Consider the following 26,545-nt stretch of genomic DNA (forward strand, 5'->3'; position numbering starts at 1 on the left):
TTTACCATTTCCCTTTGAGTCCGGAGGATACTTTTACAGAATTCTGCATGTAGGATTTCAATTGGGTGTTTGTCCCATTTTGCAAATTCTTGTTGAGTTAGCGGTCCCCATACCTCACTGCCATAGAGTGCAATTGGTTCAATTACTGATTTGAAAATTTTGAGCCAAATGCTAATTGGGATTTCTATTTGGATTGATTTTTTGATGGCATAGAAAGCCCTTCTTGCTTTCTCTTTCAGTTCATTCACAGCCAGTTTGAAGTTTCCCGTAGAACTGATTTTTAAGCCCAAGTATGTGTAGTTAGTGGTTTGTTCAATTTTGGTTGTTCCTACTGTGAAATTTATTTTGGGTCCCTGATGTTTGGATCTTTGCTGGAACACAAGGACTTTGGTTTTTTGGGGATTTATTGTCAGGGCCCAAGGCTGGCAGTACGACTCTAGCAGGTCCAGGTTCTGCTGTAGACCCTCTTTAGTTGGTGACAGCAGAACCAGGTCGTCTGCATAGAGGAGGAATTTAACCTTGGATTCATATAGGTTGAGGCCGGGTGCTGTAGATTGTTCAAGTAGTTTTGCCAATCCATTTATGTAAATATTAAAGAGTGTCCGTGAGATTGGCGAGCCCTGCGTCACCCCCCGCCCCTGTGGGAAGTATTTTGTTTGTTTGTCTCCAATTTTAACTGCACATTTGTTGTTTGTATACATTGATTTAATTACATCATATGTTTTCCCTCCTACCCCGCTTTCGATAAGTTTCAGGAATAAACCGTCATGCCAGATGGAGTCGAAAGCCTTCTGGAAATCTACAAAGTGTACAGATATCTCCCTGAGAGAGAGGGACTGAGAGACACCAGTCAATGTACAGATATCTCCCTGAGAGGGACTGAGAGACACCAGTCAGTTTACAGATATCTCCCTGAGAGAGAGGGACTGAGAGACACCAGTCAGTGTACAGGTATCTCCCTGAGAGAGAGGGACTGAGAGACACCAGTCAGTGTACAGATATCTCCCTATAGTAATCTGGGATGTAATGCTTAAGTTATCCACCAGATGGAGACAAATATTAAGGGATCATATTTACCAGTATTAAGGTAATGTCCTGGCACACCACTTATTAAGGTAGTGGCATTGCATTCTGGGTATGACTCAGAGGTTGATCCTCCATCTTGGTGATCGCACAGTAAGAATTGGAAGTGCTTTGCCTGTAGGCGTAAGTGATGTTTCTCTGCTACATATGTGTAATTAAACAGTTGAGTTTTGGTTCCGGAAGTCTGGCTTATCTCAGTTTCTGACCTTACCACTCGGATATCACACTCCCCGAGAGAGAGGAGACTGCGAGAAACCAGTCAGTGTAGCGATTATTCTTTATATTTTAGCAGAAACGATAATGTCAGACTGCAGAATATTTCATTTCACTCAAAGCTTTACTATAAAACAGTTAATTACAGGTGTTATATACAAGATATATTATTTCTTTCAAAAAGAACAGGCAACTTTAGGCAGTAATGCTGGGTTCGGAGGTCGAAGAAGCGGTGAATCAGGTTCGTGCTGGCTACTGGGGGCAGGGAAATGACCTTCTGACCTCTGACCCCCCTCGGACATGCTGGCCCAGCATTATAGTTCATATCGACAGGCCGGAGAGGTCAGAAGTTGAGAGAGCGTTCATTAGGACATCTTGAAGCAATGTAGGCCTTATGGTGACAGGCTGCAGTTGCTAAGGAGGCTTCACGGTGACCAGAAACTGTTGCTAAGGAGGCCTCACGATGACCGGCTGCAGTTGCTAAGGAGGCCTCACGGTGACAAGAAACTGTTGCTAAGGAGGCCTCACGGTGACAGAAGGCTGTTGCTAAGGAGGACTCATGACGACAGGCTGCTGTTGCTAAGGAGGCCTCACAGTGACAGGCTGCTGTTGCTAAGGAGGCCCCATTGTGACAGGAGGCTGTTGCTAAGGAGGCTTCATGAGGACAGCAACTGTTGCTCAGGAAGCCTCACAGGAGGCTGTTGCTAAGGAGGCCACACGGTGACAGGCTGCTGTTGCTAAGGAGGCTTCACGAGGACAGCAACTGTTGTTAAGGAGGCCTCACAGGAGGCTGTTGCTAAGGAGGCCTCACGGTGACAGAAGGCTGCTGCTAAGGGGGCCTCACGGTGACAAGAAGCTGTTGCTAAGGAGGCCTCGCAGTTATAGGAGGCTGTTGCTAAGGAGGCCTCACGGTGACAGGCTGCTATTACTAAGGAGGCCTCACGGTGACAGGCTGCTGTTGCTAAGTAGGCCTGATGGTGTCAGGCTGCTGTTGCTAAGGAGGCTTCACGATGACAGGCTGCTGTTGCTATGGAGGCCACACGGTGACAGCAACAGTTGCTAAGGAGGCCTCACGGTGACAGGCTGCTGTTGCTATGGAGGCCACATGGTGACAGGCTGCTGTTGCTAAGGAGGCCTCGCAGTGACAGGCTCCTGTGGCACCCTCTGACCCCATCGCTTCAGTGCTTCAATGGTTGTGGGGGAGGTGGTGGCAGCGACGGACCTTGGTGAACAAATGGAGCTGGCCTCTCCTCATTGCCAAGGCAGGCGGGATCCATGTGGCGAATTGCTGGCGAACTGTCCTGGACCCTGACCTTTGCTGTTAGCCAAAAGCGCCAACTCCAAATGACCCCTGACCCCGCACCTCAACTCTAGGTCACCAGCTCCCGCTCTCGCCGCCCCCCCTACACCCCTCCCCCCCAACTCCCCATCCCAAAGTCTGTGGCTTGCTTCGCATCCTGGGCCGATTCACAATTTCTTCACGGGCAGGTCGACTGTTGACAGGGTGACTTCCAAACCCGGAAAGTTCTGTGATCGAGACTGCACGACAAAAAGAAAACGGAGAAACGTTCAATTAAAATAAAATAACTCCTCCTTCCCCTTCCCTCTCCTGTCCTCTAGCCTCCCCTCGACTCCCCTGCCCTCGACTCCACTCCTGTCCTCTCTCCTCCACTCCCCTGCCTTCCACTCCCTTCCCCTGCCCTCTCCGCCTCTTCCCTCCCCTCCCTTTCTCTCCCCTTCCCTCCCTTCCCCTCCCCTTCACTCCCATCCACTCCCCTCCTCTCCCCTGCCCTCTCCTCCCCTCCCCTCCCCTACCCTCCACTCCCCTCCTCTCCCCTCCCTTCCTCTCCCCTGCCCTCTCCTCCTCTTCCCTCCCCTCCCCTCCTCTCTCCTCTCCCCCCCTCTCCCCTCTATGCCACCACTTCCTTCCCCTCCCCTCCTCTCCCCTGCCCTCTCTTCCTCTTCCCTCCCCTCCTCTCCTCTTCTCTCCCCCCCTCTCCCCTCTATGCCACCACCTCCTTCCCCTCCTCTCCCCTCCACTCCCCTGCGCTCTCCTACTCTTCCCTGCCCTCCCCTCCTCTCCCCCACTCCACTTCACTTCCTTCCCCTCCTCTCCCCTCCACTCCCCTGCCCTCTATTACTCTCCGCTACCCTCCTCTCCCCTCCACTCCACTTCACTTCCTTCCCCTCCTCTCGTTATATAAGAACAGAAGAATTAGGAGCAGCAGTCAGCCATTTGGTCCTTCAAGCCTGCTCCGTCATTCAATAAAATCATGGCTGATCCTTTACCTCATCTCCACTTTCCTGCACTATCCCCATATCCCTTGATTCCCTTAATATTCAAAAATCTATCGCGCTCTGTCTTGAATATACTCAACGACTGAGCCTCCACAGCCCTCTGGGGTAGAGAATTCCAAAGATTCACCGCCCTCTGTGTGAAGAAATTTCTCCTCATCTCAGTCCTAAATGGCCGACCCCTTATTCTGAGACTGTGACCCTGGTTCTAGACTCCACAGCCAGAGGGAAACATCCTCCCAGCATCTACCCTGTCAAGCCCTGTCAGAATTTTGTATGTTTCAATGTGATCACCTCTCATTCTTCTAAACTCTAGAGAATATAGGCCTAGTCTACTCAATCTCTCCTCATAGGACAATCCCCCCATCCCAGGAACCAGTCTGGTGAACCTTCGTTGCACTCCCTCTATGGCAAGTATATCCTTCCTTAGGTAAGGAGACCGAAACTGTACACAATACTCCAGGTGTGGTCTCACCAGGGCCCTATATCTATATCCTCTCCAATCCTTTCCTCTCCTCTCTTCCCATTCTCTCACATTCCACCACTCTCCTTAGACTGTGAAGGCAGATTATTATCTGAACGGCAATAGATTGGGAGAAGGGGAAGTGCAACGAGACCTGGGTGTCCTTGTGCACCAGTCGCTGAAGGTAAGCGTGCAGGTGCAGCAGGCGGTTAAGAAGGCAAATGGTATGTTGGCCTTCGTAGCGAGAGGATTCGAGTACAGGAACAAGGATGTCTTGCTGCAGTTGTACAGGGCCTTGGTGAGACCACACCTTGAGTATTGTCTGCAGTTTTGGTCACCTTATCTGAGGAAGGATGTTCTTGCCATGGAGGGAGTGCAGCGAAGGTTCCCCAGACTGATACCTGGGATGGCAGGAATGACGTATGAGGAGAGATTGGGTCGATTAGGCTTATACTCGCTAGAGTTTAGAACAATGAGAAGGGATCTCATTGAAACTTATAAAATTCTAACAGGACGAGACAGACTAGATGCAGGGAGGATGTTCCCGATGGCGGGGGGAGTCCAGAACCAGGGGTCACAGTCTAAGGATAAGGGGTAAGCCATTTAAGGCCGAGATGAGGAGGAATTTCTTCACCCAGAGAGTGGTGAACCTGTGGAATTCTCTGCCACAGAAGGCAGTTGAGGCCAATTCATTAAATATATTCAAGGAGCAGTTAGATATATTTCTTAAGGCTAAAGGGATCAAGGGATATGGGGAGAAAGCAGGGACAGGGTACTGAATTTGGATGATCAGCCATGATCGCATTGAATAGCGGAGCAGGCTCGAGGGGCCGAATGGCCTACTCCTGCTCCTAGCTTCTAGGTTTCTCCTTTCCCCTCCTCTTTTAACATAAGAACATAAGAAGTAGGAGCAGGAGTAGGCCATACGGCCCCTCGGGCCTGCTCCGCCATTCAATAGGATCATGGCTGATCTGAATCTAGACTCACGTCCACTTCCCTGCCCTCTCCCCGTAACCCCTAATTCCCTTATCTGCTAGGAAAATGTCTATCTCCATTTTAAATGCATTTAATGTTGCAGCTTCCACAGCTCTCTGGGGTAGCAAATTCCATAGATTTACTACCCTCTGAGTGAAGAAGTTTCTCCTCATCTCAGTTTTGAAAGGGCAGCCCCTTATTCTAAGATTATGCCCCCTATTTCTAGTCTCACCCATCAGTGGAAACATCCTCACCGCATCCACCCGATCAAGCCCCCTCACAATCTTATATGTTTCGATAAGATCGCCTCTCATTCTTCTGAACTCCAATGAGTAGTGTCCCAACCTACTCAACCTTTCCTCATACGTCAACCCCCTCATCTCCGGAATCAACCGAGTGAACCTTCTCTGAACCGCCTCGAGAGCAAGTATATCTTTTCTTAAATATGGAAACCAAAACTGCACGCAGTATTCCAGGTGTGGCCTCACCAATACCCTGTATAACTGCAGCAATACTTCCCTGTTTTTATACTCCATCCCCCTTGCAATAAAAGCCAAGATTTCATTGGCCTTCCTGATCACCTGCTGCACCTGCATACTAACTTTTTGTGTTTCATGTACCAGGACCCCCAGATCCCTTTGTACTGTAGCACTTTGCAGTTTCTCTCCATTTAGATAATAAGTTGCTCTTTGATTTTTTCTGCCAAAGTGCATAACCTCACACTTTCCAACATTATATTGCATCTGCCAAATCTCTGCCCATTCACTTAGCCTGTCTATGTCCTTTTGCAGGTTTTTTATGTCCTCCTCACTCACTGCTTTCCCTCCCATCTTTGTACCGTCGGCAAACTTGGATATGTTGCACTCGGTCCCTTCCTCCAAATCGTTAATATAGATTGTAAAGAGTTGGGGTCCCAGCACTGACTTTTCTCCCCTCCCTCTCCTCCCCTTATTCCCACTCCCCTGCTCGTTCCCCATAGCTCTGTAATAAAAAGAAAATCCCTTTAAATATTTGCCCAGTTCGCTATTGAATCTGCTACCACTTCCCTTTCAGGCAGCACATTCCAGATCACAACAACTCGCTGCGTAAAAGAATGTTTCCTCATGTCGTCTCTGGTTCTTTTGCCAATTGCCTGAAAACTGTGTCCTCTGGTTACCGACCCTTCTGCCACTGGAAACAGTCTTTCCTTATTTACTCCATCAAAAACCCCTTTGTAACTTCGAACACCTCAATTAAATCTCCCCTTCACCTTCTCTGCTCTAAGGAGAACAACCCCAGCTTCTCCAGTCTCTACACAGAACTGAAGACCCTCATCCCTGGTCCCATTCTGGTCAATCTCCCCCTTAACCTTCTCTGCTCTAAGGAGAACAACCCCAGCTTCTCCAGTCTCTCCACAGAACTGAAGTCCCTCATCCCTGGTACCATTCTGGTCAATCTCCCCCTTAACCTTCTCTGCTCCAAGGAGAACAACCCCAGCTTCTCCAGTCTCTCCACATAACTGAAGTCCCTCATCCCTGGTACCATTCTGGTCAATCTCCCCCTTAACCTTCTCTGCTCTAAGGAGAACAACCCCAGCTTCTCCAGTCTCTCCGCGTAACTGAAGTCCGTCATCCCTGGTACCATTCTGGTCAATCTCCCCCTTAATCTTCTCTGTTTTAAGGAGAACAATCCCAGCTTCTCCAGTCTCTCCACATAACTGAAGTCCCTCATCCCTGGTACCATTCTGGTCAATCTCACCCTTAATCTTCTCTGCTCTAAGGAGAACAACCCCAGCTTCTCCAGTCTCTCCACATAATTGAAGTCCCTCATCCCTGGTACCATTCTGGTAAATCTCCCCTTAAATTTCTCTGCTCTAAGGAGAACAACCCCAGCTTCTCCAGTCTCTCTACAGAACTGGAGTCCCTCATTCCTGATACCATTCTAATAAATCTCCTCTGCACCCTCTCCAAGGCCTTGACAACCTTCCTAAAATGTGGTGCCCAGAATTGGCCACAATTCTCCAACTGAGGCCTAACCCAATGTTTTACAACCCTCTCCCCTGTCCATTTCTTTCTCTCCGCATCTCTATCCCTCCCTCCTCTCCTCTCCTCGGTCCCCTCGAAAGGGGGTGACTCACAAGAAGCTCGGGCGCCCAACAAAAAAAATAACAGCATCCCCCCACCACCCCCGACCCAGACCAGTTCGCGATGCATTTCCGGGAACGAGACTCACCTTCATCTTCCTCAGGATGGCGAAGATGGCGAAGATAATGAGGAGGAGAAGCAGGGTGAAGACCGCGACTAGTGTAATCCTGTTGGAAGTGGGCATAGGCTCGCCCACACGATGGTCGAACGCTGCAAAGGATGAAAAATACGGCCATTTTAAAGCAGGCCTCAGACAACCGCCAACCCTGTCCCCAGTTCTTTGGCTGCCTGGGAATGCTGCTCGCCCCTCCCCTATGTATACCCTGGTTAGACCACATTCAGTGTTCTGTGCAAAGTTCTGGTCTCCATATACCCTGGTTAGACCACATTCAGTGTTCTGTGCAAAGTTCTGGTCTCCATATACCCTGGTTAGACCACATTCAGTGTTCTGTGCAAAGTTCTGGTCTCCATATACCCTGGTTAGACCACATTCAGTGTTCTGTGCAAAGTTCTGGTCTCCATATACCCTGGTTAGACCACATTCAGTGTTCTGTGCAAAGTTCTGGTCTCCATATACCCTGGTTAGACCACATTCAGTGTTCTGTGCAAAGTTCTGGTCTCCATATACCCTGGTTAGACCACATTCAGTGTTCTGTGCAAAGTTCTGGTCTCCATATACCTTGGTTAGACCACATTCAGTGTTCTGTGCACAGTTCTGGTCTCCATATACCCTGGTTAGACCACATTCAGTGTTCTGTGCAAAGTTCTGATCTCCATATACCCTGGTTAGACCACATTCAGTGTTCTGTGCAAAGTTCTGGTCTCCATATACCTTGGTTAGACCACATTCAGTGTTCTGTGCACAGTTCTGGTCTCCATATACCCTGGTTAGACCACATTCAGTGTTCTGTGCAAAGTTCTGGTCTCCATATACCCTGGTTAGACCACATTCAGTGTTCTGTGCAAAGTTCTGGTCTCCATATACCTTGGTTAGACCACATTCAGTGTTCTGTGCACAGTTCTGGTCTCCATATACCCTGGTTAGACCACATTCAGTGTTCTGTGCAAAGTTCTGGTCTCCAGATACCCTGGTTAGACCACATTCAGTGTTCTGTGCACAGTTCTGGTCTCCATATCCCTTGGTTAGATCACATTCAGTGTTCTGTGCACAGTTCTGATCTCCGTATACCTTGGTTAGACCACATTCAGTGTTCTGTGCACAGTTCTGATCTCCGTATACCTTGGTTAGACCACATTCAGTGTTCTGTGCACAGTTCTGATCTCCACATACCCTGGTTAGACCACATTCAGTGTTCTGTGCAAAGTTCTGGTCTCCATATACCCTGGTTAGACCACATTCAGTGTTCTGTGCAAAGTTCTGGTCTCCATATACCTTGGTTAGACCACATTCAGTGTTCTGTGCACAGTTCTGGTCTCCATATACCCTGGTTAGACCACATTCAGTGTTCTGTGCACAGTTCTGGTCTCCATATACCCTGGTTAGACCACATTCAGTGTTCTGTGCACAGTTCTGGTCTCCATATCCCTTGGTTAGATCACATTCAGTGTTCTGTGCACAGTTCTGATCTCCGTATACCTTGGTTAGACCACATTCAGTGTTCTGTGCACAGTTCTGATCTCCGTATACCTTGGTTAGACCACATTCAGTGTTCTGTGCACAGTTCTGATCTCCACATACCCTGGTTAGACCACATTCAGTGTTCTGTGCAAAGTTCTGGTCTCCATATACCCTGGTTAGACCACATTCAGTGTTCTGTGCAAAGTTCTGATCTCCATATACCCTGGTTAGACCACATTCAGTGTTCTGTGCAAAGTTCTGATCTCCATATACCTTGGATAGACCACATTCAGTGTTCTGTGCAAAGTCCTGGTCTCCACATACCTTGGTTAGACCACATTCAGTGTTCTGTGCAAAGTTCTGGTCTCCATATACCTTGGATAGACCACACTTGGAGCACTGTACACAGTTCTGGTCTCCACATACCTTGGTTAGACCACATTCAGTGTTCTGTGCAAAGTTCTGGTCTCCATATACCTTGGATAGACCACACTTGGAGCACTGTGCACAGTTCTGGTCTCCATATACCTTGGTTAGACCACACTTGGAGCACTGTGCACAGTTCTGGTCTCCATATACCTTGGTTAGACCACACTTGGCGCACTGTACACAGTTCTGGTCTCCACATACCTTGGTTAGACCACACTTGGAGCATTGTGCACAGTTCTGGTCTCCATATACCTTGGTTAGACCACACTTGGAGCACTGTGCACAGTTCTGGTCTCCATATACCTTGGTTAGACCACACTTGGAGCACTGTGCAAAGTTCTGGTCTCCATATACCTTGGTTAGACCACACTTGGAGCATTGTGCACAGTTCTGGTCTCCATATACCTTGGTTAGACCACACTTGGAGCACTGTGCACAGTTCCGGTCTCCATATACCTTGGTTAGACCACACTTGGAGCACTGTGCACAGTTCTGGTCTCCGTATACCTTGGTTAGACCACACTTGCAGCATTGTGCACAGTTCTGGTCTCCATATACCTTGGTTAGACCACACTTGGAGCATTGTGCACAGTTCTGGTCTCCACATACCTTGGTTAGACCACACTTGGAGCACTGTGCACAGTTCTGGTCTCCATATACCTTGGTTAGACCACACTTGGAGCACTGTGCACAGTTCTGGTCTCCGTATACCTTGGTTAGACCACACTTGGAGCACTGTGCAACGTTCTGGTCTCCATATACCTTGGTTAGACCACACTTGGAGCACTGTGCACAGTTCTGGTCTCCATGTACCTTGGTTAGGCCACACTTGGAGCACTGTGCACAGTTCTGGTCTCCATATACCTTGGTTAGACCACACTTGGAGCATTGTGCACAGTTCTGGTCTCGGTATACCTTGGTTAGACCACACTTGGAGCACTGTGCACGGTTCTGGTCTCCATGTACCTTGTTTAGACCACACTTGGAGCACTGTACACAGTTCTGTTCTCTATATACCTTGGTTAGACCACACTTGGAGAATTGTGCACAGTTCTGGTCTCCATGTAACTTGTTTAGACCACACTTGGAGCACTGTACACAGTTCTGTTCTCCATATACCTTGGTTAGACCACACTTGGAACACTGTACACAGTTCTGTTCTCTATATACCTTGGTTAGACCACACTTGGAGCACAGTGCATAGTTCTGGTATCCATATACCTTGGTTAGACTACACTTGGAGCACTGTGCACAGTTCTGGTCTCCATATACCTTGGTTCGAGCACACTTGGAGCACTGTGCACAGTTCTGGTCTCCATGTACCTTGGTTAGGCCACACTTGGAGCACTGTGCACAGTTCTGGTCTCCATATACCTTGGTTAGACCACACTTGGAGCACTGTGTACAGTTCTGATCTCCATATACCTTGGTTAGGCCACACTTGGAGCACTGTGCACAGTTCTGGTCTCCATATACCTTGGTTAGCCATTCCTCAATTAGGTCTCCCCTCAGCCTCCGCTGTTCCAAACAAAACAACCCCAGACAGAAAACTGGCGAACTGCTAACATGGTACCATTGTTTAAAAAGGAAGAAAGGGATAGACCGAGTAATTACAGGCCAGTCAGCCTAACCTCGGTGGTGGGAAAAGTATTGCAATAAATTCTGAGGGACAGGATAAATCTTCATTCAGAAAAACGCGGGTTAATCAGGGACAATCAGTATGCATTTGTTAAGGGAAGGTCGTGTCTGACTAACTTGATTTAATTTTTTGAGGAGGTAACAAGGAGGGTCGACGAGGGTAGTGCGTTTGATGTAGTCTATATGGATTTTAGCAAGGCTTTTGATAAGGTCCCACATGGCAGACTGGTCATAAAAGTAAAAGCCCATGGGATCCAAGGCAAAGTGGTAAGTTGGATCCAAGATTTGCTCAGAGGCAGGAAACAAAGGGTAATGGTTGATGGGTGTTTTTGTGACTGGGAGGCTGTTTTCAGTGGGGTTCCACAGGGCTCAGTACTGGGTCCTTTGCTTTTTATGGTATATATCAATGGTTTGGACTTGAATATAGGGGGTATGATTAAGAAGTTTGCAGATGATACAAAAATCGGCCGTGTGGTTGATAATGAAGAAGGAAGCTGTAGACTGCAGGAAGATATCAATGGACTGGTCAGGTGGGCAGAACAGGGGGAAATGGAATTCAATCTAGAGAAGGGTGAGGTAATGCATTTGGGGAGGGCTAACAAGGCAAAGGAATACACAATAAATGGTAGGACACTGAGTAGTGTAGAGGAACAAATGGACCTTGGAGTGCATGTCCACAGATCCCTGAAGGTAGCAGGAAAGGTAGATAAACATAGAAACATAGAAGATAGGAGCAGGAGTAGGCCATTCGGCCCCTCGAGCCTGCTCCGCCATTTAATGAGATCATGGCTGATCATCCAAATTCAGTACCCTGTCCCTGCCTTCTCCCCATATCCCTTGATCCCTTTAGCCTTAAGAAATATATCTAACTCCTTCTTGAATATATTTAATGAATTGGCCTCAACTGCCTTGTGTGGTAGAGAATTCCACAGGTTCACCACTCTCTGGGTGAAGAAATTCCTCCTCATCTCTGTCCTAAATGGCTTACCCCTTATCCTTAGACTGTGACCCCTGGTTCTGGACTCCCCGACCATCAGGAACATGCTTCCTGCATCTAGTCTGTCTAGTTCTGTTAGAATTTTGTAAGTTTCAATGAGATAAGGTGGTTAAGAGGACATACAGAATGCTTGCCTTTATTAGCCGAGGCATAGGGTATAAGAGCAGGGAGGTTATGCCTGAACTGTATAAAACACTAGTTAGGCCGCAGCTAGAATTCTGCGTGCAGTTCTGGTCACCACATTACAGGAAGTCTGTGGTTGCACTGGAGAGGGTGCAGAGGAGATTTACCAGGATGTTGCCTGGCCTGGGGAATTTTAGCTATGAGGAAAGATTGGATGGGCTGGGATTGTTTCCTTTGGAACAGAGGAGACTGAGGGGAGACCTAATTGAGGTGTGTAAAATTATGAGGGGCCTAGATAGAGTGGATCGGAAGGATCCAAAGTCCAAAGATGTGCGGGTTAGGATGATTGGCTATGATAAATTGACCCTTAGTGTTAGGGAGATTAAATACGTGGGGTTACGGGGATAGGGTGGGATATGTGTTGGTGTAGGGGTTACGGGGATCGGGTGGGATATGTGTCGGTGCAGGCTCGATGGGCCGAAATGGCCTCTATCTGCACTGTGGGGTTTCTGTGATTTCTGTGATCTGTGACTTATTTCCCTTAGCAGAAGGGTCAATAACCAGGGGGCATAGATTTAAAGTAATTGGCTGGAGGTTTAGAGGGGGATTTGAGGGGGAATTTCTTCACCCAGAGGGTGGAGGGGGTCTGGAACTCACTGCCTGAAAGGGTGGTAGATGCAGAAAGGTACTTGGATGTGCGCTTGAAGTGCCGTAACCTACAGGGCTATCGGCCAAGATACTGAGGGGGCTCGACAGGGTAGATGCAGAGAAGATGTTTCCCCTCATGGGGGAATCTAGAACTAGGGGGCATAGTTTCAGAATAAAGGGTCGCCCATTTAAAACTGAGATGAGGAGGAATTTATTCTCTGAGGGTCGTGAATCTTTGGAACTCTCTGCCCCAGAGAGCTGTGGGGGCTGGGTCACGGCTGATCATCGACATCATCTCCACTTTCCTGCCCCATCTCCATATCCCTCGATTCCCCGAGAGTCGAAAAATCTATCTCTCTCAGCTTTGAATATACTCAAAGGCTCAGCATCCACAGCCCTCTGGAGCAGAGAATTCCAAAGATTCACAACCCTCTGAGTGAAGACATTCCTTCTCATCTCGGTCTTAAATGGCCGACCCCTTATCCCGAGACCGTGCCCCCTAGTTCTAGACACTCCAGCCAGGGGGAAACAACCTCCCAGCATCGACCCTGTAAAAAACCCTTCAAGGTCAAGTCTCGTTCACCCATCACCCCTGTGCTCGCTGACCTACATTGGCTCCCGGTTACGAAATGCCTCGATTTCAAAATCCTCATCTTTGTCTTCAAATCCCCTCCCGGGGCCTCTTCTCCTCCTCCCTGTCTCTGTAACCTCCTCCAGCCCCTACAACCCTCCGAGATCTCTGCGCTCCTACAGGGCTACGGACCAAGAGCCGGAAAGTGGGATTGGGCTGGATAGCTCGTTCGTCGGCCGGGCGCGGTCGAGATGGGCTGAATGGCCGCCTTCCGTACCGTAAATATCTACGATTCATTTAAGGGGAAGCGAGATAGGAAGGAGCTTTTCCCCTTAGTAGAGGGGGTCAATAACCAGGGGGCATAGTTTCAAGGTAAGGGGCAGGGGGTTTAGAGGGGATTTGAGGAAAAACTTTTTCACCCAGAGGGTGGTTGGAATCTGGAACTCACTGCCTGAAAGGGTGGTAGAGGCAGGAACCCTCACAACATTCAAGAAGCATTTAGATGAGCACTTGAAACGCCATAGCATACAAGGCTACGGACCAAGTGCTGCAAAATGGGATAGAAACATAGAAACATAGAAGATAGGAGCAGGAGAAGGCCATTCGGCCCCTCGAGTCTGTTCTGCCATTCAATGAGATCATGACTGATCATCCAAATTCAGTACCCTGTCCCTGCCTTCTCCCCATGTCCCTTGATCCCTTTAGCCTTAAGAAATATATCCAACTCCTTCTTGTAAATATTTAATGAATTGGCCTCAACTGCCTTCTGTGGTAGAGAATTCCACAGGTTCACCACTCTCTGGGTGAAGAAATTCCTCCTCATCTCTGTCCTAAATGGCTTACTCCTTATCCTTAGACGGTGACCCCTGGTTCTGGACTCCCCCGCCATCGGGAACATCCTTCCTGCATCTAGTCTGTCTAGTCCTGTTAGAATTTTATAAGTTTCAATGAGATCCCCTCTCATTCTTCTAAACTCCAGCGAGTGTAAGCCTAATCGACCCAATCTCTCCTCATACGTCATTCCTGCCATCCCAGGTATCAGTCTGGTGAATCTTCGCTGCACTCCCTCCATGGCAAGAACATCCTTCCTCAGATAAGGCGACCAAAGCTGCACACAATACTCAAGGTGTGGTCTCACCAAGGCCCTGTACAACTGCAGCAAGACATCCTTGTTCCTGTACTCGAATCCTCTCGCTATGAAGGCCAACATACCATTTGCCTTCTTAACCGTAGGCTGCACCTGCATGCTTACCTTCAGCGACTGGTGCACAAGGGCACCCATGACGTAAGAAAACTACTAGGCACTTGGTCTAAGTGTTAAACAAGGCTTTAATCAACTGTTTTTCAACATGGAGATCTAGTTGTGTCCTTCACTAGTTCCTGTTAAAAAAATGTCCTGAGCAAGCTGGGCCTATGTCCGAGTATTTATACTCTCCCTGGAGAGCGCCACCAGCAGGCTGCCCAGTATTATTTCATAAGTCATTTCCACATGAATGGCAAGATTCATGTCAAAGCATTTAGATGAGCACTTGAAACACCATAACACACAAGGATATGTATGAACCAAGTGCTGGCAAATGGGATTAGTATAGACACGGCTTGATGGCCGGCGCGGACACGATGGGCCGAAGGGCATCCTTCTGTGCTGTAAATACTTTGTTTACCTCTAGAAATGAACTCTAGGTAACAGGGAGTGGAAGCGGAGACAGGTCTGGTACCCAAGAGGAAGCTGCTCACCCTCAGACCAGCTGGCTGGGAGGGGAGCTTGAAGAAACACCCAGCGACACCAGCACCTAACCGCAATTGTTGCCACGGATACCTCGCGACCCAATTCACTGGTTTACAAACAGCTGTGTAGAGTTTCGAAGGCCCATTTTATTGCACCGAGACCCAACTGGTCTGGTTTCACTTCCTGTGTGTGTGTGCCAGTTCTGGGCCTAGGGATACTCCCAGGGCAGATACAGCATGGGGTTAGATACAGGGTAAAGCTCCCTCTACACTGTCCCATCAAACACTCCCAGGGCAGGTACAGCACGGGTTAGATACAGAGTAAAGCTCCCTCTACACTGTCCCATCAAACACTCCCAGGGCAGGTACAGCACGGGTTAGATACAGAGTAAAGCTCACTCTACACTGTCCCATCAAACACTCCCAGGGCAGATACAGCACGGGGTTAGATACAGAGTAAAGCTCCGTCTACACTGTCCCATCAAACACTCCCAGGGCAGGTACAGCACGGGGTTAGATACAGAGTAAAGCTCCCTCTACACTGTCCCATCAAACACTCCCAGGACAGGTACAGCACGGGGTTAGATACAGAGTAAAGCTCCCTCTACACTGTCCCATCAAACACTGCCAGGGCAGGTACAGCACGGGTTAGATACAGAGTAAAGCTTCCTCTACACTGTCCCATCAAACACTCCCAGGGCAGATACAGCACGGGGTTAGATACAGAGTAAAGCTCCGTCTACACTGTCCCATCAAACACTCCCAGGGCAGGTACAGCACGGGGTTAGATACAGAGTAAAGCTCCCTCTACACTGTCCCATCAAACACTCCCAGGGCAGGTACAGCATGGGGTTAGATACAGAGTAAAGCTCCCTCTACACTGTCCCAACAAACACTGCCAGGGCAGGTACAGCATGGGGTTAGATACAGAGTAAAGCTCCCTCTACACTGTCCCTATCAAACACTCCCAGGGCAGGTACTGCACGGGTTAGATAGAGTATAGCTCCCTCTACACTGTCCCATCAAACACTCCCAGGGCAGGTACAGCACGGAGTTAGATACAGAGTAAAGCTCCCTCTACACTGTCCGATCAAACACTCCCAGGGCAGATACAGCACGGGTTAGATACAGAGTATAGCTCCCTCTACACTGTCCCATCAACCACTCCCAGGGCAGGTCCAGCACGGGTTAGATACAGAATAAAGCTCCTTCTACACTGTCCCATCAAACACCCCCAGGACAGGTTCAGCACGGGTTAGATACAGAGTAAAGCTCCCTCTACACTGTCCCATCAAACACTCCCAGGGCAGGTGCAGCACGGGTTAGATACAGAGTAAAGCTCCCTGGACACCGTCCCATCAGAGAGAGCAGTCCTTCAACCCCTCTACCCAGATCTGGATTGGACCCCAGTTTCCCGGAGAGGTGAAAGATCAGCTTCTGACACTCTCTTGCCCCCCACCCCCCCACCATTACCCCTCTGCATCCTGATTTCAGGACATTAAAACTCACCGGAAACTTCCAGGACGTAGCCCATGGTACCGACCAGCTCTCCGCCGTAGTAGAGGTCGCAGGTCCAGTTGCCAGCGTGGGCGGGCGTGACGCGGGCGATGTACAGGCTTCCGTTGTCTTCCCGGAATGACTCACCCGCCTGCCCCTCACTGCCATTATCGTGCTGCCACTCCAACCTCTCGACACCCGCCGGGTAGCTCGTGTTGACGTTTATCCTGAGCGAGGATCCCACGGGCACCGGTCCCGACCGACTAGCCGTGACTGAGGGCGTAGAAGGTGAGCAGTGATTAATATGGCGTTGCAAAAATCGCTTCCCGTTACATATGTCAATTCAACTCTGATTGATCCGAGCCCGTGTTTACTTAACAACAATTAAACTTTGATTGACTTCAGCCCATGTTTACTTAAATAAAATCCAAATGAACTGAGCCCATGTTTGCTTAACAGCAATTGAACTCTGATTGGCCTACGTCCATGTTTATTTAATATCAATTAAACTCTCATTGACCTGAGCCCGTGTTTGCTTAACAGCAATTCAAATCCAATTGACCAGAGCCCATGTTTAATTAACAATTACGCTTTGATTGACCTGAAACCATGTTAACTTAATAATTTATCACTGATTGACCTGTGCCTATGTTTAATTAACAATTAAACTCTCATTGGCATGAGACAATGTTTACTTAACAACAATTAAGCTCTGATTGACTGTCCCCGGCTTGTGAACTTGAGTGGATGGATTTTCCGCTGCTGTCCGTCTCCTAACTCGCACCAAACCGCATTCATCCGTCACCCCTGTGCTCACTGACCTACACTGGCTCCCAGTTTGGCAACATCTCAATTTTAAAAGGCTCATCCTGCTTTTCAAATCCCCTCCATGGTCTCGCATCCCTCCTCCCTATCTCTGTAACCTCCTCCAGCCCCTACAACCCTCCCTATCTCTGTAACCTCCTCCAGCCCCTACAACCCTCCCTATCTCTGTAACCTCCTCCAGCCCTTACAACCCTCCCTATCTCTGTAACCTCCTCCAGCCCCTACAACCCTCCCTATCTCTGTAACCTCCTCCGGCCCCTACAACCCTCCCTATCTCTGTAACCTCCTCCGGTCCCTACAACCCTCCCTATCTCTGTAACCTCCTCCAGCCCCCGCAACCCTCTCTATCTCTGTAACCTCCTCCAGCCCCTACAACCCACCCTATCTCTGTAACCTCCTCCAGCCCCTACAACCCTCCCTATTTCTGTAACCTCCTCCAGCCCCTACTACCCTCCCTATCTCTGTAACCTCCTCCAACCCCTACAACCCTCCCTATCTCTGTAACCTCCTCCAGCCCCTACAACCCTCCCTATCACCTCCTCCAGCCCTTACAACCCTCCCTATCTCTGTAACCTCCTCCAGTCCCTACAACCCTCCTTATCTCTGTAACCTCCTCCAGCCCCTACAAACCTCCCTATCACTATAACCTCCTCCAGCCCCTACAACCCTCCCTATCTCTGTAACCTCCTCCAACCCCTACAACCCTCCCTATCTCTGTAACCTCCTCCAGCCTCTACAACCCTCCCTATCTCTGTAACCTCCTCCAGCCCCTACAACCCTCCCTATCTCTGTAACCTCCTCCAGCCCCAACAACCCCCCCTATCACTATAACCTCCTCCAGCCTCTACATCCCTCCCTATCTCTGTAACCTCCTCCAGCCCCTACAACCCTCCCTATCTCTGTAACCTCCTCCAGCCCCTACAACCCTATTTCTGTAACCTCCTCCAGCCCCTACAACCCTCCCTATCACCTCCTCCAGCCCCTACAACCCTCCCTATCTCTGTAACCTCCTCCAGTCCCTACAACCCTCCTTATCTCTGTAACCTCCTCCAGCCCCTACAACCCTCCCTATCTCTGTAACCTCCTCCAGCCCCTACAACCCTCCCTATCACTATAACCTCCTCCAGCCCCTACAACCCTCCCTATCTCTGTAACCTCCTCCAGCCCCTACAACCCTCCCTATCTCTGTAACCTCCTTCAGCCCCTACAACCCTCCCTATCTCTGTAACCTCCTCCAGCCCCTACAACCCTGCCTATCTCCGTAACCTCCTCCAGCCCCTACAACCCTCCCTATCTCTGTAACCTCCTCCAGCCCCTACAACCCTCCCTATCTCTGTAACCTCCTCCAGCCCCTACAACCCTCCCTATCTCTGGAACCTCCTCCAGCCCCTACAACCCTCCCTATCTCTGTAACCTCCTCCAGCCCCTACAACCCTCCCTATCTCTGTAACCTCCTCCAGCCCCTACAACCCTCCCTATCACCTCCTCCAGCCCCTACAACCCTCCCTATCTCTGTAACCTCCTCCAGTCCCTACAACCCTCCTTATCTCTGTAACCTCCTCCAGCCCCTACAACCCTCCCTATCTCTGTAACCTCCTCCAGCCCCTACAACCCTCCCTATCACTATAACCTCCTCCAGCCCCTACAACCCTCCCTATCTCTGTAACCTCCTCCAGCCCCTACAACCCTCCCTATCTCTGTAACCTCCTTCAGCCCCTACAACCCTCCCTATCTCTGTAACCTCCTCCAGCCCCTACAACCCTCCCTATCTCTGTAACCTCCTCCAGCCTCTACAACCCTCCCTATCTCTGTAACCTCCTCCAGCCCCTACAACCCTCCCTATCTCTGTAACCTCCTCCAGCCCCTACAACCCTCCCTACCTCTGTAACCTCCTCCAGCCCGTACAACCCTCCCTATCTCTGTAACCTCCTCCAGCCCCTACAACCCTCCCTATCTCTGTAACCTCCTCCAGCCCCTACAACCCTCCCTATCACTGTAACCTCCTCCAGCCCCTACAACCCTCCCTATCTCTGTAACCTCCTCCAGCCCCTACAACCCTCCCTATCCCTGTAACCTCCTCCAGCCCCTACAACCCTCCCTATCCCTGTAACCTCCTCCAGCCCCTACAACCCTCCTCCAGCCTCTACAACCCTCCCTATCTCTGTAACCTCCTCCAGCCCCTACAACCCTCGCGATTCCTATAACCTCCTCCAGCCCCTACAACCCTCCGAAATCTCTGCGCTCCTCCAATTCTGGCCTCTTGCGCATCCCTGATTTGCCATCGCTCCACCATTGGCGGCCGTGCCTTCAGCTGCCTGGGCCCGAAGCTCTGGAATTCCCTCCCTAAACCTCTCCAGCCTCTCTCTCTCCTCCTTTAAGACGCTCCTTAACCTACATCTTTGACCAAGCTTTTGGTCACCTTTCCCCAATATCTCCTTATGTGGCTGGTGTCTAATTTTGTTTATGACCTTTTGCTACATTAAAGTTGCTATATTTGGGGTTCAGTTGTGGCTCAGTTGGTAGCACCCTCGCTCTCCGAGTCAGAAGGTTGTGGGTTCAAGTCCCACTACAGAGACTTGAGCACAAAAATCTAAGCTCACACTCCAATGCAGCGCTGAGCGAGCGCTGCACTGTCAGAGATGCCGTCTTTCAGATGAGATGTTAAACAGAGACCTCGCCTGCCCTCGCAGGTGGACGTAAAAGATCCCACGGCCACTATTTCGAAGAAGAGCCTGGGGAGTTCTCCCCAGTGTCCTGGGGCCAATATTTATCCCTCAACCAACGTCACTAAAACAGATTGGAAGTAATTGGGACGGGGCGCCAGATTTTGCGCTGCGATCGGAGCAGCAGCGATCGCCGGAAATTCAGCTTGAGCGCCCCAAGAGGGAGACGGGGCGAGGCTCGAGGCGCTCCGCGTCCCTCTTCGGGCGCTGAAACTGAATAGCGCAACGTGCGGCACGGCGCGCTGAGGTACTGCAGGCCTTCCTCCCATTCTTAAGGGGGAGGGGCCTGCACCAGCGCGATGAGCGATCGCGAGTGCCGGCGAAAGAGCCCGGCACCGAGGAGAAGTGCCGAGCTCTCGGAAAACAGCCGGCAATGCCGCGGGGGGAGAACAGGAGGCCGGGGACGGAGGTGCCGGCAGGCGGCCACCGAAAAAAACAGCCGCCCCGCACCTCCGCCTTAATTTGCGCCACTGCCGCCACAGGTAGGCCCCGTGAACCGGGCGCGAGTAGCGAGCGGCGCTGCAGAGCCGGTCGCTGCCAAATATCGCGATCGGGGCGGTAGGGGGGCGCTGCGCACACCGATGACGTCATCGGTGGCGGCGCAGCGCAACAGGCTAATGCCGCCATTAGCGCCCCAGCTAAATATCGCGGGAGGCGTGACCAGCGGCGCTAAAGCCACTGAGTGCCCTCTTTAGCCGCTAACTGGTGGTGCAGCCCACCGAATTTCTCCCCCTAATAACGACACAGAAGGAGGCCATTCGGCCCATCGAGTCCGTGCCGGCTCTCTGTAGAGCAATCCAGTCAGTCCCATTCCCCCGCTCTATCCCCGGAGCCCTGCAAGTTTATTTCCCTCAAGTGCCTATCCAGTCTCCCCTTGAAAACATTGAGTGTCTCCGCTTCCACCACTTCCGTCGGCAGCGAGGTCCAGGTCCTTGCCTTTCACGACCACCGGACGTCCCAAAGCCCTTTACAGCCAATGAAGTACTTTGTGAAGTGGAGTCGCTGCTCCAATGTAGGAAACGCAGCAGCTAATTTGCGCACAGCAAGCTCCCGCAAACAGCAATGTGACAATGACCAGATCATCTCTAAATTTGCCGATGACACCAAACTCGGGGGTGTGGGAAACAGTGAGGATGATGCCAATCGACTGCAGCAGGACATAGAAAGGCCAGCAGAATGGGCAGACAAGTGTCGGATGGAATTTAATACAGAGAAGTGTGAGGTGATGCATTTTGGCAGAAGGAACAGGGAGAGGCAATAGACACTTAATGGCACAGTTTTAAAGAGTGTGCAGGGACAGAGGGACCTGGGAGTTAATGTGCATAGGTCCCTGAAGGTGGCGGGACATATTGAGAGAGTGGTTAGCAAAGCATATGGGATCTTGGGCTTCATAAATAGAGGGATTGAGTACAAAAGTAGAGACGTTATGCTGAACCTTTATAAAGCGCTGGTTAGGCCACAACTGGAGTATTGCGTCCAGTTCTGGTCACCACACTTTAGGAAGGATGTGAAGGTCCTTGAGAGGGTGCAGAGGAGATTTACCAGAATGGTTCTGGGGATGGGGGATCTTGGCTACAAGGACAGGTTGGAGAAGCTGGATTTGTTTTCATTTGAGCAAAGGAGGTTGAGGGGTGATTTGATAGAGGTGTACAAGATTATGCTGGGTGTGGATAGGCTAGACCGGGAAAGGCTGTTCCCACTAGTTGATGGTACAAGGACTAGGGGACACAGATTTAAGGTATTGGGCAAGAGATACAGGGGGGGGATGTGAGGAAAAACTTTTTTACGCAGCGAGTGGTGAGGACCTGGAACTCGCTGCCGACGGAAGTGGTGGAAGCGGAGACACTCAATGTTTTCAAGGGGAGACTGGATAGGCCCTTGAGGGAAATAAACTTGCAGGGCTCCGGGGATAGAGCGAGGGAATGGGACTGACTGGATTGCTCGACAGAGAGCCGGCACGGACTCGATGGGCCGAATGGCCTCCTTCTGTGCCCTTATTACTCTTAAGTCATCCTCTTCTTTAAATAAATGCTTGCTGTTGTATGTACAGTCCCTTAAGGCAGCCCGATTGGTTTTCCAATATGTCCTGCACCCAATGCTGAGGTCACAGGGATCAGGCGCGGAAAGAATGTGACCCCCCACCCCCCCACCAGGTGTCAAGCTCCATGAGCAAAGGTTAAAGTTCAAATCGTTTTACTTGTACTTCTTGCAATCTAGTATACTGTATTCGCTGCTCACGATGCGGTCTCCTCTACATTGGGGAGACCAAACGCAGATTGGGCGACCGCTTTGCGGAACACCTCTGTTCAGCCTGTAAGGGTGACCCCGAGCTCCCGGCCGCCTGTCACTTTAATTCACCGCCCCATTCCCACTCGGACCTCACCGTCCTCGGTCTCTTGCATTGTTCCACGGAAGCTCAACGTAAACTCGAGGAACAGCACCTCATCTTCCGATTAGGCACTTTACAGCCTTCCGGACTCAATATCAAGTTCAACAATTTCAGATCACAACTTTGGCTCCTATCATATATATATATTTTTATCCACACTTTTTGTTTGTGCCTTTTTTTTCCTCCCTCCCACATGGCAGCTGTCTCTCATTCTGACAGCGCAATTCACATAGAAACATAGAAGATAGGAGCCGGGGTAGGCCATTCGGCCCCTCGAGCCTGCTCCGCCATTCAATGAGATCATGGCTGATCATCCAAATTCAGTACCCTGTCCCTGCCTTCTCCCCATATCCCTTGATCCCTTTAGCCTTAAGAAATATATCTAACTCCTTCTTGAATATATTTAATGAATTGGCCTCAATGGCCTTTTGTGGTAGAGAATTCCACAGGTTCACCACTCTCTGGGTGAAGAAATTCCTCCTCATCTCTGTCCTAAATGGCTTACCCCTTATCCTTAGACTGTGACCCCTGGCTCTGGACTCCCCGCCATCGGGAACATCCTTCCTGCATCTAGTCCTGTTAGAATTTTATAAGTTTCAATGAGATCCCCTCTCATTCTTCTAAACTCCAGTGAGTATAAGCCCAATCGGCCCAATCTCTCCTCATACGTCATTCCTGCCATCCCAGGTATCAGCCTGGTGAATCTTTGCTGCACTCCCTCCATGGCAAGAACATCCTTCCTCAGATAAGGCGACCAAAACTGCACACAATACTCAAGGTGTGGTCTCACCAAGGCCCGGTACAACTGCAGCAAGACATCCTTGCTCCTGTACTCGAACCCTCTCGCTACGAAGGCCAACATACCATTTGCCTTCTTAACCGCCTGCTGCACCTGCATGCTTACCTTCAGCGACTGGTGCACAAGGACACCCAGGTCTCGTTGCACTTCCCCTTCTCCCAATCTATTGCCGTTCAGATAATAATCTGCCTTCCTGTTTTTGCCACCAAAGCGGATAACCTCGCATTTATCCACATTATACTGCATCTGCCATGCTTCTGCCCAATCACCCAACCTGTCCAAATCAAACTGGAGTTTCTCAGCATCCTCCACACAGCACACACGCCCACCCAGCTTTGTGTCGTCTGCAAACTTCATCGAGAGCCATCCTTTGTTTCTGAACCTGTCCCATTACCATCTCCTCTTGCCTTGAATATCTCTTAATGTCTCTTCACCTCTCCTGCCTTCCATCCTATCACAGACCTTCCCCTTTGTTCTTTCATCCCCTCCCCCATTTCCCAGCCCCAAACTGGTCTTTTAATCTGCTCCATCTCCTGCTTTTTTCCAGTTCTGACGAAGGGTCTTCGACCTGAAACGTTAACTCTGTTTCTCTCTCCACGGATGCTGCTCTGGCCGGCTGAGTTTTTCCCAGTGTTTTCTGTTGCTTTTTCAGATTTCCAGCATCCGCAGTATTTTGCTATTGTATAAGTTTAAATGAGGTTGAAGGTTCGCTATGCCATCCTGCCACCTGGTGGCAGCATCATCAACTCAACCTGACTCTCACAACTTGGCCTGCCCATTTACAGGAGCTGACACTGAGACACACACACGCACACACACACACGGGTCATACAGTACCAGACGGGGAGTGAATCGCTCCTCTTTCACCCGCTCTAGTTAACATAAGAAATAGGAGCAGGAGTAGGCCATACGGCCCCTCGAGCCTGCTCCGCCATTCAGTAAGATCCTGATCCACATAGGAAGGATGTGGTTGCATTGGAGAGGGTGCAGAGGAGATTTACCAGGATGTTACCTGGGCTGGAGCGCTTCAGCTATGAAAAGAGACTGGACAGGCTGGGGTTGTTTTCCTTAGAGCAGAGAAGGCTGAGGGGGGACCTGATTGAGGTGTACAAAATTATGATGTGGAGATGCCAGTGTTGGACTGGGGTGGACAAATGTGAGAAGTCACACAACACCAGGTTATAGTCCAACAGCTTTATTTGAAATCACAAGCTTTCGGCGCGCTGCTCCTTCTTCACCTGACGAAGGAGCAGCGCTCCGAAAGCTTGTGATTTCAAATAAAGCTGTTGGACTATAATCTGGTGTTGTGTGACTTCTCAAAATTATGAGGGGCATAGATAGGGTGGATAGAAAGGAACTTTTCCCCTTAGTAGAGGGGTCAATAACCAGGGGGCATAGTTTCAAGGTAAGGGGCAGGAGGTTTAGAGGGGATTTGAGGAAAATCTTTTTCACCCAGAGGGTGGTTGGAATCTGGAACTCACTGCCTGAAAGGGTGGTAGAGGCAGGAACCCTCACAACATTCAAGAAGCATTTAGATGAGCGCTTGAAACGCCACAGCATACAAGGCTACGGACCAAGCACGGGAAAATGGGATTAGAATAGACAGGGCTTGATGGCCGGCGTGGACACGATGGGCCGAAGGGCCTCTTTCTGTGCTGTATAAATCTATGACTCTATGGCCTAGAAATTCGGTGTGCTGCGCCACCAGTTCGCGCCTAAAGAGGGCACTCAGTGGCTTTAGCACCACTGGCTCCGCCTCCCGCGATATTTAGCGGGGCGCTAATGGCGGCGTTAGCCTGTAGCGCTGCGCCGCCACCGATGACGTCATCGGTGTGCGCAGCGCCCCGCTACCGCCCCGATCGCGATATTTGGTCGCGCCCGCCTCTGGAACGCCGGTCGCACATTGCGCCCGGTTCACAGGGCCTACCTGTGGCGGTAGTGGCGCAAATTAAGGTGGAGGTGCTGGGCGGCCATTTTTGTCGGTGGCCGCCTGCCAGCACCTCCGTCCCCGGCCTCCTGATCCCCCCCCCACCCCGGGCAGTGCCGGCTGTGTCCTGAGAGCCCGGCACTTCTCCTCGGTGCCGGGCTCTTTTGTCGGCACTCGCGATCGGTCATCACGCTGGTGCAGGCCCCTCCCCCTTAAGGAGGGGAGGAAGGCCTGCAGTACCGCAGCGCGCCGTGCCGCGGCGTGTGGCGCTGCGGCACGTTGTGCTGCGATATTCAGTTTCAGCGCCCCAAGAGGGACGCGGGGCGCCTCGAGTAGCGCCCCGCGTCCTTCTTGGGGCGCTCAAGCTGAATTTCCGGTGGACTCAACGGCTCCGATCGTAGCGGTAATTCCGGCGCCCAGACGAGCTTGGCGCCCCGCTTGGGGCTCTACCAAATTTCTAGGCCTATGACTCTATCCTGGCTGATCTTCTACCTCAACTCCACCTCCCCGCACTATCTCCATGTCCCTTCATTCCCTTAATATCCAGAAATCTATCCACCTTGGTCTTGAGCATTCACGGCCCTCTGGGGTGAGAGGATTCCAAATTCACCACGCTCTGAGGGAGAAATTTCTCCTTTTTTAAAGTTCGTTTATGGGATGTGGGTGTCGCTGGCAGGGCCAGCATTTATTGCCCATCCCTCGTTGCCCCTTGAGAAGGTGGTGGCGAGCCGCCTTCTTGAACCGTTGCAGTCCGTGTGGTGAAGGTGCTCCCGCAGTGCTGTTAGGGAGGGAGTTCCAGGATTTTGACCCAGCGATGATGAAGGATCGCCGATAAATTTCCAAGTCAGGATGGTGTGTGACTTGGAGGGGAACTTGGAGGTGGCGGTGTTCCCATGCACTCGCTGCCCTTGTCCTTCTAGGTGGTAGGGGTCATGAGTTTGGGAGGTGCTGTCCTTAATGGCCGACTTTTTATCCTGAGACTATGCCTTCTAGTTCTAGACTCCCAACCAGCGGAAACAGCCTCTCAGCATCTACCCTGTCAAGCCCTCTAGGAACTTTATGCAGTTCAATGAGATCACCTCTCATTCTTCTAAACTCCAGAGAGTGTCGGCCCATTCTACTCAATCTCTCCTCGTAGCCATGCCCTCTCATTCCAGGACTTAATCTGGTGAACCTTCGTTGTATCTTGGTTAGACCACACTTGGAGCACTGTGCGCAGTTCTGGTCTCCATATACCTTGGTTAGACCACACTTGGAGCACTGTGCACAGTTCTGGTCTCCATATACCTTGGTTAGACCACACTTGGAGCACTGTGCACAGTTCTGGTCTCCATATACCTTGGTTAGACCACACTTGGAGCACTGTGCACAGTTCTGGTCTCCATATACCTTGGTTAGACCACACTTGGAGCACTGTGCACAGTTCTGGTCTCCATATACCTTGGTTAGACCACACTTGGAGCACGGTGCACAGTTCTGGTCTCCATATACCTTGGATAGACCACACTTGGAGCACTGTG

General features: G+C 50.5%; 1 protein-coding gene across 3 annotated transcripts in view; it reads right to left on the minus strand.

The window, feature by feature from the left end:
• Positions 1-1,401: 1,401 nt before the first annotated feature.
• LOC147091450 (lymphocyte activation gene 3 protein-like) overlaps positions 1,402-26,545 on the minus strand; it is a 127,331-nt gene continuing 102,187 nt past the window's right edge. For all 3 annotated transcript variants that reach the window (XM_085976796.1, XM_085976797.1, XM_085976795.1), the window contains exons 5-7: positions 16,375-16,635; positions 7,241-7,362; positions 1,402-2,835 (exon numbers count right to left, since the gene is read on the minus strand). In XM_085976796.1, coding sequence (XP_085832922.1) covers positions 2,764-2,835; positions 7,241-7,362; positions 16,375-16,635 — 455 coding nt within the window. In that variant the 3' untranslated portion in view covers positions 1,402-2,763. The remainder of the gene's footprint in view (positions 2,836-7,240; positions 7,363-16,374; positions 16,636-26,545) is intronic.

The sequence above is a fragment of the Somniosus microcephalus genome, unplaced genomic scaffold (assembly GCF_052327205.1).
Source record: "Somniosus microcephalus isolate GS21.2 unplaced genomic scaffold, FLI_Smic_1.0 unresolved_chr3, whole genome shotgun sequence".
Classification (NCBI taxonomy): Eukaryota; Metazoa; Chordata; class Chondrichthyes; order Squaliformes; family Somniosidae; genus Somniosus; species Somniosus microcephalus.